The 9,404-nt window shown below is 53.0% G+C and overlaps 1 protein-coding gene across 2 annotated transcripts; it reads left to right on the forward strand.

The window, feature by feature from the left end:
- The first annotated feature begins 3,394 nt into the window (after positions 1–3,394).
- HEBP2 (heme binding protein 2) lies at positions 3,395–8,832 on the forward strand. 2 transcript variants are annotated; one of them, XM_071218688.1, is made up of 4 exons: positions 3,395–3,551; positions 3,988–4,123; positions 4,858–5,038; positions 6,121–8,276. In XM_071218688.1, the coding sequence occupies exons 1-4, from the start codon at positions 3,471–3,473 to the stop codon at positions 6,308–6,310; spliced, it is 588 nt and encodes a 195-aa protein (XP_071074789.1). In that variant the 5' UTR covers positions 3,395–3,470; the 3' UTR covers positions 6,311–8,276. The 2 variants fall into 2 exon arrangements, with proteins under 2 accessions (XP_071074789.1, XP_058163530.1); XM_058307547.2 differs by lacking the exon at positions 6,121–8,276 and adding an exon at positions 8,287–8,832 and having other exon boundaries at positions 3,396–3,551.
- The last annotated feature ends 572 nt before the right edge of the window (positions 8,833–9,404 follow it).

Raw genomic sequence — 9,404 nt, forward strand, 5'->3', positions numbered from 1 at the left:
TTACTTTTATGAGAAAGTGCTTTGATGTGCAAAAGCTTTAAGTTTTGATGAAGAACTACTTATTTTTTTTTTCTTTTGTAGCTGATACTTTTGGTAGAGAGCAGGACCAAATTTTATTCAACACCTACTATAGCACTATACATAGGAGATACTCTTCCAATGATTATTCCTGAAAAACAAATCACCCCAAATTTAGTGGCATAAAATAAACAACCATTTTCTTATTATGCTCACAGATTCTGAGAGTTAATTAATCAGAAAGGGTCCTGAAGAGGTAGCTTGTGTCTACACCATGATTTCTAGGGCAAAAAAGATAGTATGCAAAATCTTTTTCTTTTTAATCTGGTACTGAATGTGGAGCCAGGAGACTGGAGAGAAAGAGAAACTCCCACCTGCCCTCCCTCTTACTGGAAATGCTCAGTTCCATGGACTTTGAAATGTGGAAAGTAGGACTTATCTCAAAATTTGCCGTAAAGCTTAAATAAAATACCTGGTTCATAGAGTAACATAAGCTTTTATCATATATGAATGAACAGAAAGAACAATTTTATCATAATCAACAAGTAGCTTGATTATTTTTAAATATGAGTATAAAACTTGAACTTTCCAAATTTCATTAAATTCGTTCTAACTGAAATCCTGTTATTTTGAAATAAATTATTTCCTTCCCTTCCTTCTGTTTTTTTCTGTAATGAAGTTCCACCTTGTAAATATGGGTAATTTGACCTAGTTACCTGCTATTGCCTTCATTAATTGTATATTGCACACCTTATAACATGAATGTCTCCAAGTTTAGTTTCAGTTTTCCTACAAATAAAATGCCGCACCTCCCTAAAAGGGCATCGATAACTGTAAAAGCTACTCTTCAAGTAAAAATTAAAATAGATTTCTTAAGGAACAAAATAGATGGCTTCCTTCTGCTCTTAAAAAAAAATGCCTGCAATAAAGTAAAATTATATTCTCAACTTCGCAATGCCACTTAAGCATCTGTTACATAAGTTAAAATAAGGAGGCTATTTAAAAATCAGTTAGTATTCATTATTTATCCTTCACTAAATAATTCAGATTTAGCTCTGCATACTAATAGATTTGATATAGCCACCAGAAAGTGTCAGCTGTCATTTGGCCTGTGGAGGAGGGAAGGTGGAAGCAGGAAGAGGAAGTCCATTGCCTTAGAGCCCACATAGTGGGATATCATCCGGCCACTGTGGAATGAAGGATTGTGCCTGTGTCAACATGGGTGAACCTTGAAAACAAGACACTAAGGGAGAAGAAGCAGATGCAAAAGACCACGTACCAAAGGATGCCATTTACAGCCAACGTCCAGAAGAGGCAAAGCTCTAGGGACAGAAAGCAGCTTGGTGGCTGTCTAGGGCTGGAGGCACTGGGGAGTGAGGGCTCAAGGCGAGGCTCTTCTGGTTGGCAGTGACAAAATTGGTCTAAATTTGATTGTGGTGATGGTTATGCAACTCGGCACATACTCAAAACCCTTGAATGGTGTGCTTTGGATGGGTGAATTGGATGAAATGTGATTTTTATCTCAAATCTCTTAGAGAATAACTCTAACTCCCAAGTGGTCTAGGGTCTGGCTGCCCCCCACTCCCAGCCAGTCAGAGCTGGTGGGATGACTCTCAGGGTTTGGGGTCATTTGGGGGAAAGGTCTAGAAACCAGGGCTGCTCAGGATTTCCCCGGGGTCCACGTGGACCCTCACAGGACCTCCGCGAGGGGCCCTAAGGCCGCTCAGAGCCTGGTGGCCTTCTAGGTCTCAGGGGAGCCCCCTCCCACCCCAGAATAGGCTCGCTCCCGCCTTGCCCGAGGGGCAGGGCCTCAGCTCACTACCTGGGAGTTCACCTGTCTGCTGCCCTGGCCCCGGACCGGTTAGACCTGCCCTGCCGGCCAGGTGCATCGCAGCTCCACCCACCACCCAGCGACACCTAACATCCCTGCAGTATCCTCCAGCCTCGCTCCAGCTGCACACCTGAAGACAGAGACTCTTGTCCTAGCAGCACGGTTCCCAATAGCCCGAGGAGGAAAGCAGGGTAAACAAAAGGTGGTCTGTCCTGACGGTGAAAGCCTTCTGTCCAGGGAAGGAGGGAAGTTCTGAGACAGGCCAGCGTGGAGGTGGGAGGGCAGCTGCTGTCTGCGCTCACTTACTCAAAGAGGAACAAGTCAAGCCGCAGAGGAGAGGCCACCAGGGAAGGATGGGGAGTTAGTGTCTGATGTGAAAAGACTTTGGGGGACGGGAAGCGGACTTGGCCCAGGGGACAGGGCATCCACCTACCACATGGGAGGTCCGCGGTTCAAACCCCGGGCCTCCTTGACCTGTGTGAAGCTGGCCCACGCGCAGTGCTGATGCGTGCAAGGAGTGCCTGCCACGCAGGGGTGTCCCCCTCATAGGGTAGCCCCACGCGCAAGGAGTGTGCTCTGCAAGGAGAGCCACCCCAAGCAGAAAAAAAAGAGCGCAGCCTGCCCAAGGGTGGCTCTGTACACACGGAGAGCTGACGCAGCGAGATGATGCAGCAAAGACAAACACAAATTCCCGGTGACAAACACAAATTCCCGGTGCCGCTGACAAGAACACAAGCGGACACAGAACACACAGTGAATGGACACAGAGAGCAGACAACTGGGGGATGGGGGGCTGAGAAGGGGAGAGAAATAAAAAGACTTTGGGGGAAGACAAGGTTTTGGAAATGGTGCTGGTTGAAAAACACATTAGCAATTAATGCCACGGAAGTGTACCACTTAAAAATGGCTCAGATGGAAGTTTCATGGTTTGTGTGTGTATCCAAAAATAGAATAAAATTTAAAAATAAGGGCCGGGAGGGCAGGATCCACAAACAAAGCCCAGCTGACAGGGGCTCTGCTGGTGGGTCTCCAGGCTCGGTGTGGTGTGTCCGCAGCTCCCGCCTGGGGCCCAGGTCCCTGGGGTAACAGACTGCAGTTAGTGCCGGGCCGGGACGCAACGAGCAGGAGGAGGGGCCGGATAGCCGGGGCGGGACTTACTCAGGGAGCAGGGGGACGGGACGGGCCGGGTGGCCGGGACGGGACTAGGGGAGAGGCAGGGGGGCGGGCCGGGTGGCCGGGGCGGGACTACGGGAGAGGCAGGGGGGCGGGCCGGGTGGCCGGGGCGGGACTAGGGGAGCGGCAGGGGGGCGGGCCGGGTGGCCGGGGCGGGACTAGGGGAGCGGCAGGGGGACGGGCCGGGTGGCCGGGGCGGGACTACGGGAGAGGCAGGGGGGCGGGCCGGGTGGCCGGGGCGGGACTAGGGGAGCGGCAGGGGGACGGGCCGGGTGGCCGGGGCGGGACTACGGGAGAGGCAGGGGGGCGGGCCGGGTGGCCGGGGCGGGACTACGGGAGAGGCAGGGGGACGGGCCGGGTGGCCGGGGCGGGACTCAGGGAGCAGGCGGGCGGCGCCAGGTGCGGCCTTGCGGACGCAGCTCGCCAGCCGGGTCCCCGGTGTTGGCCCATGGCCGAGGTGGCCGAGCCCGAGCCCGGGGTGGCCCCGGAGACGCCGGCCTGGCAGGCGCCGGAGCACGCGGGCGCCCAGGTAAGGGAGGGCGCCCAGGTAAGGGAGGGCGCCCAGGTAAGGGAGGGCGCCCAGGTAAGGGAGGGCGCCCAGGTAAGGGAGGGCGCACGGCAGGGGAGGGCGCGGGGCGCAGCAGGCCGCGGCGCAACCGGGCGCGGGTGCGGGGCCGCCGATTCCAGGGCAAAGGGGGGTCCGCATGGCGCGCCCCCCGGCGCGGCTCCCGCCTGAACGGGAACGTCCCGGCGCTCGGTGGTGCCCTGGGGCGCCACGCCCTGGCGGGGGTAGAAGAAGGAGCCTATCACCCCCAGCCCCGCCCGGGCTCCGCGGGGCCCAGCGGGCCTGATAGGGGCTCGTTCTTGAGGCGGAGGGCCCGGGGCCCCAGGGCGCGGCGCCGCGGCCAGGCCAGGCCGTCCTGGAAGCGCCGCCCGAGCGCGCCCTGTGCCCTGTGCCCCTGCAGCCCCGCAGCTACGAGATCCGCCGCTACGGCCCCGCCAAGTGGGTCAGCACCTCGCTGGAGGCCCTGGACTGGGACTCGGCCGTGCAGGCCGGCTTCTCCAAGCTGAGCGGCTACCTCGCCGGCAAGAACGACCGAGGTGCGCGCCGGGCGGCTCCTTCGCCGGGGGGTGGCGCGCTCCCCTGGCTCCCTGATGGCTTTGCTCTTTTTAAAGACAGATCACCAGCCTCTCGGATTCTTTGGGAGACAGGGACTGCCCTTGGGCCTCTGCCGGGCAGAGAGGGGAGCCCCGGCAGCCTCTTTCTTCTCTGCTTTGCTGGGTGCACTGGGGCTCCCGGGAGCCAGGGAAGTGCTCTGCGGCATAACGTGGTGCCTGGAAGGGCAGGACGTCAGGAGACGGGAAGGAAGATCACTTAAGATGGGGAGTCTCGAAGGGCTTCTGCTCTGGGCTTGGCACCTGTTTGTGGTGGAGCCTGTGGAACCTGCGGACGGTGATGGGGCCACGTGGGTCTGGGATCTCGTGGTGCTGGACGCAGGTCATTAATTGTTAAATGACAATAATAATAGTAATAAGAATGGCCTAGGCTGTGCGAGCTGTCATTTGCCTTCTGTTGCTAGAACTGTAGAATTTATTAACCAAAACTGTCAATTGCTCACAGAGTGTTTAATGTGGGCAGCGGATAATTGAGTCAATGTCGGCCTTATTTTTTAAAGGTGAAAATGATCTTACGGGTAAATATTTATGTCAACAGTGCAAAGTAAATAAGAAGTTCAGCTAAAAATAAAATACATTAAACAAAAAAAAAATGATCAATGCAACAAAGTTGCTCTGCTTTCCCCCTGTGCTTTCAAATATCCGTGCTTATGGCCCAGAGATGAAAATACAGCAGACTGCCCCGGTGACAAGCTTCGTGGAGCCGGGCGCGGGCCCTTTCAGCCAGTCCACGGTCACCGTTTCCCTGTACCTGCCCGCGGCACAGCAAGCCGAGCCGCCCCAGCCTGCAGAGCCGGGCGTCTTCATTGAAGACAGAGCTGAGATGACCGTGTTTGCCAGGTGAGTGGCGCAGACGTCACGGCTGCCGCTGGCCATCGAGCGCCTGTGCAGGGTCCTCAGGCTTTCGCCCTTCCATAAACACAGTTTTTAAGGCATTCCATGGTGCTCCCTCTTGGCTTTGATTTATATGTGTCCGAGGTACATGAAAAATATACCGAGCACTTTCCAGATATAAGACACACCCCAAATTACACACACACAGCGCATAGGGCTGCCCCTAGCTGCAACCTAATTAGACCTGGAAAAAGCGCCCGAAAGCCCAGCACATGTCATCATGGTCGAGGTCGCCTTCCCTGCGTGGCTCCCCTTCTCTCCTTCCCTCCACCCCTCACCTGCCAGAGTTCTCGGTGCCTCTGCTTCCCACCTGCTCCTCTGACCGCCTCCATCCGGTTCGCCCCCCCGTATCTCCTTGCAGCTGCTGTGGCTGCCCTCCCCAGGGCCCTTCTGTCCATCTCGGGACTCTGGACCGCTCCCGCATCACCCCGGCGGCCGTTGAGTGCTGCCCATTCAGTCCTGACACCTGTTCACCTTTAGCTGGTGGGAGGTCACCGCCTCGTCCTTCTTCTGCTCCTGTTTCTTATGGCCCGGTGGCTCCTCCTCCACTTCCCAGCCCAGGCATGACTCTGGGTGCCGGGCGTTGGCCCTCAGTGCCCAGCAGCCTTGCTCTGGGGGGTCCATTCATCTGCCTTCCCCTACCCACACCCAGTCCCTCTCAACTGTATCCACTGTCTCCAGCCCTGACTTCCCGACTTGGTGGACATCTCCATTGGGGGTGGGGAGGGCATCAAGCTCCACGGCGTGACAAACCAGCCTTCCCCTGCCTCCCCCACCTTCTCTGCTCCGGCTGGCCTGTCTCCTGCAGGGCCTCCCCAGCCAGGAACTGCACGGTCATCATCACTGCACTCTTGCCATTGTCCTCTGATTCTGTCCCCCACCCCGTGGCACCTTCCTTGGTCGTCATCTCCCCGGGGGCCCCACCCAAGCCGTGTTTGTATACCCGGTGTTCTGTGTGACGGCCAGCTCCCGGCAGATACGCAGGAGTTCACTGGCCTCTACTCAGTTCTTTCTGGACCCTTCTGCAGCTACCGCCTCCCAGCTGTTCCTGCCCGCACCTCCTTCCTCTCCTCCTCCGAGCCACGACCCATGACCTTCCTTACTAGCAACGGTACGAATCCCAGCCTGCCAGTCCTGCTGCTTCCTGTTGCTTCCAGGACAAACTTTGGATTGTTCACGAGGTCCACAGTGCCCCTCCCCCACTGCTGGGACCGCTGACCTCCCCGTGGTCCACGGAACACAACACCCACTTTACAAAAGCCAAAAATGTTCCTCCGCATCTTTGCCTTGGACCTCAGGCGAGTCACACAACTTTTCCTTCCAAAACCTCCACACCTGTAAAGTGTGTATAATCAAGCCTGTACCTCTCTTATGGAGCTGCTGCAAAGAGCAAATGAATTAATTTAGGCAAAATACTTAGAAGGTGCCGGTGATACCACCTGGAGCTCTAGATCCCTCTTCTCTTCCTGGGGAGCCCACATCATCCTGCAGGACTAAGATCAAACCACATCTTCCCTGTTCCCAAGACAAAAGGTGATTTCTTATTAGGGGGTTCCTTAATTTGATTTGCTGTTAAGGAAGAGGTGGGATCTCAAAATAAATTCCCTCTAGGCAGAATTCCCAAAGAGATGGCTATTCATAAGGAAATGAGTGAGCAATTTAGCCAAAAATGCTTCTTAACACATGGTTCAGAATTCTAGTCAATCTACATAATGAAGATTATAGAACAGTCTTAGCAATTCCCTAGCAATGTTTGATTTTTATATGTATGTGCATACACATATTCACACACCAATTCAACAAGGAATTGAAGGTTGCTCCGTGATAGGAGTGATTCTAGGCACCAGGCTGACATCACTGAGTAAAACCCATGTGGTCGGTTTATTCTCATCCGAAGAATAAAGTAGGACTTGTCTCTTCCACTGATAAATTGGTAATAAACTTATACTAATGAAGGCATATTAGGATCTTTCTTTTATTTCCAAGAGCTTCTTATTCTTAGCCTTCAAAATCAGATCCATCATGTTTACATAGCGGCCACACTCCTAGGCCAGTGTACTAGTGGGGTGTAATCTTAGAATATTTTACATGCTTTAACATCTGGACTTCACCTTGCACTCCTTTCCTCGGGCAAAGCTGATGTTTAGCCGCCTCGAGACCGCCTTCCTCTGGCATCCCCGTGGCCACCTCTGCTGGCCTCTGCAGGTGATCCCCTCCGGTCTCGCCACCGTCCTTGGGCCTCTGTTCTTTCCCAGGTGGCTCAAGCTCCTCGTCTGCTCAGCAGCCTGTGGGAGCATCTCAGCGGCCTGCTGACGAGGCGCTGGTACTTGCACCTGGCCCTGACTCACCTTTCGGCCTCCCTTTGTGCCTCACTATGAAAATACTTTGTATTTTGCATTTGTTTTTGTTCCTTTTTTTTTTTTTTTAAGTCTTCTCTCTGCAGGTGATGCTTTACCCCAGGCCAGCGGGGAAAAAAAAAAGAGACCTCCTCTTTTCCAGGCCCAATCAGATGAGACCCCTACCCTGTTGTCTTCAGGTCCTCAGAGTTCCCACATATCTTGATTCCATCTCCGTTAAAACCTGACTCAGGCTGTAAAGGGAGAGCTGCCGGAATGTTCAGATAGACAGTCATAAAGGCCACAACCAGATGCTATTCATCGGGAACCCAGTGCCTACTCTTTTCTGAGGGGGAGAAATTTAGAGGAAATGTTCCCTAGAGAATCAAGGGTCCGCAAGGGGCTCTCCAGCGGGTGACGGTGTGGTTCTTTGACCAGCAGCATCGGGTCACCTGGGAACCTGCTAGAAATGCAGACTCTCAGGTCCCACCCCAGACCTGCTAAATCTGCATTTGAGCAGCATTCCCCCCACCCCACACTGCCGGTTTGAAATTTGAGAAGCGCGGGGTTAGAGTGCTTGAGATTACAGGTTCAAGTCTGCCTGTCCACCGCTGCGGCACAGACCTCCCGCTGGGTGTCCTGGGTGTATTGGATGTCCCATCTAGCCTGGGAACCAGAGGGGCGTGGGTCAGCTCTTCTGCCCAGTGGGGGCAGCTCTGAAGCTGTGCTGCACCCAGCACGCTGCCCACAACCCTGCTCTTCTTTCCAGACAGGCATTCACGTTAAATTCTTAAATCAGTTTATCCGCTGGCATGAATGATTCCAGTCACTCACGGCTGTTCCTTCTCTCCTCTGTAGGTCTTTCGATGGATTCTCGAGTGCCCAAAAGAATCAAGAACAACTCCTAACGTTAGCCAGCATTTTGAGGGAAGAAGGCAAAGTTTTCGATGAAAAGGTTTACTACACTGCTGGCTACAGCAGTCCTTTCCAATTGCTTGATAGAAATAATGAAGTGTGGTTGATTCAGAAAAATGAACCCTCCAAAGAAAATGAGTAGGACAATGAGAATCCCACTGCCAGGGGCAAAGCTTGTATTTAACAAACATCGAGACAACCCATACGTCAGTGTGTGTTTAGTATCTTCCAGCTGAGAGCAATCCTATGCATCGAGCTTATTTCCAATGTGCCTTTTTAATGCTCAAAGCTCTGTCAGAACACAGAGGCAAATATTCTATCAACATGTAGTTTGGGAATGACTCTAGTTATCTGTCTTTCTATGAGGATCCAGAAATGGGATGCTGTTTCCTGCTCCTTTCTGTCCTCACAATTGGTTGCCTTTGGGTTTGTGTCATTTGGCTGTTACCTCCTCCAGATATTATCAATAAAAAATAAATAAAATAAGAATCTTGAAGATGTGTCCTGCATGGAGCCATGAGGCTCTCAGGTCTGAAGAGGTAAAGTTCAGTCGGACAGAAAAATCAAAGTGTCTTCTACAGCTGCCATGGTTACACTCTGTTAAACCCCTTTCCCCTCCCCACTCTGACCCACCATTCCAGAAAAACGCTCAAAAGTGTTAATACTACTTTGTGACAAAGAAAATGTTTTTGAAGATAGGGCTTTCTTATCCTATTGAGATACTTAATAAAGGCATATATATTTTTTAAGAAATGTATACGAACAAGTTTTAAATTCAATTGAATTTTTTAAGTGAGTATTTTATCTAGTATTTTTAAAGGTCCATCAAAATGATCTCAAGAATGGGTTGCCGTGGACTCAAGGGTAGAGAGCCTCGCCTAGTTGTGTTGGAAACGCCGGAGAAGATGGAGTCATGCTGAGAACCTGCACACTTGCGGTGGGGAAGGGCTTGAGCTCTCCTGTGGGCTCTTGGGGGTGGGGGTGGTGGAGAAAAGCAGGTTGGAGCTCACCAACATCCCGACAGTGAAAGCTGCCCGCCAAGCGCGCCGCTTCCAGCTGGC

This window comes from Dasypus novemcinctus, chromosome 11 (genome assembly GCF_030445035.2).
Source record: "Dasypus novemcinctus isolate mDasNov1 chromosome 11, mDasNov1.1.hap2, whole genome shotgun sequence".
Classification (NCBI taxonomy): domain Eukaryota; kingdom Metazoa; phylum Chordata; class Mammalia; order Cingulata; family Dasypodidae; genus Dasypus; species Dasypus novemcinctus.

Bases quoted from the DNA above. Each gene is read 5' to 3' on its own strand.
- HEBP2 (XM_058307547.2), top strand. From the start codon at position 3,471: ATGGCCGAGGTGGCCGAGCCCGAGCCCGGGGTGGCCCCGGAGACGCCG. The intron at 4,124-4,857 runs GTGCGCGCCGGG...CTTATGGCCCAG, and splicing joins CGCCGGCAAGAACGACCGAG to AGATGAAAATACAGCAGACT. The intron at 5,039-8,286 runs GTGAGTGGCGCA...TCTCCTCTGTAG, and splicing joins GAGATGACCGTGTTTGCCAG to GTCTTTCGATGGATTCTCGA.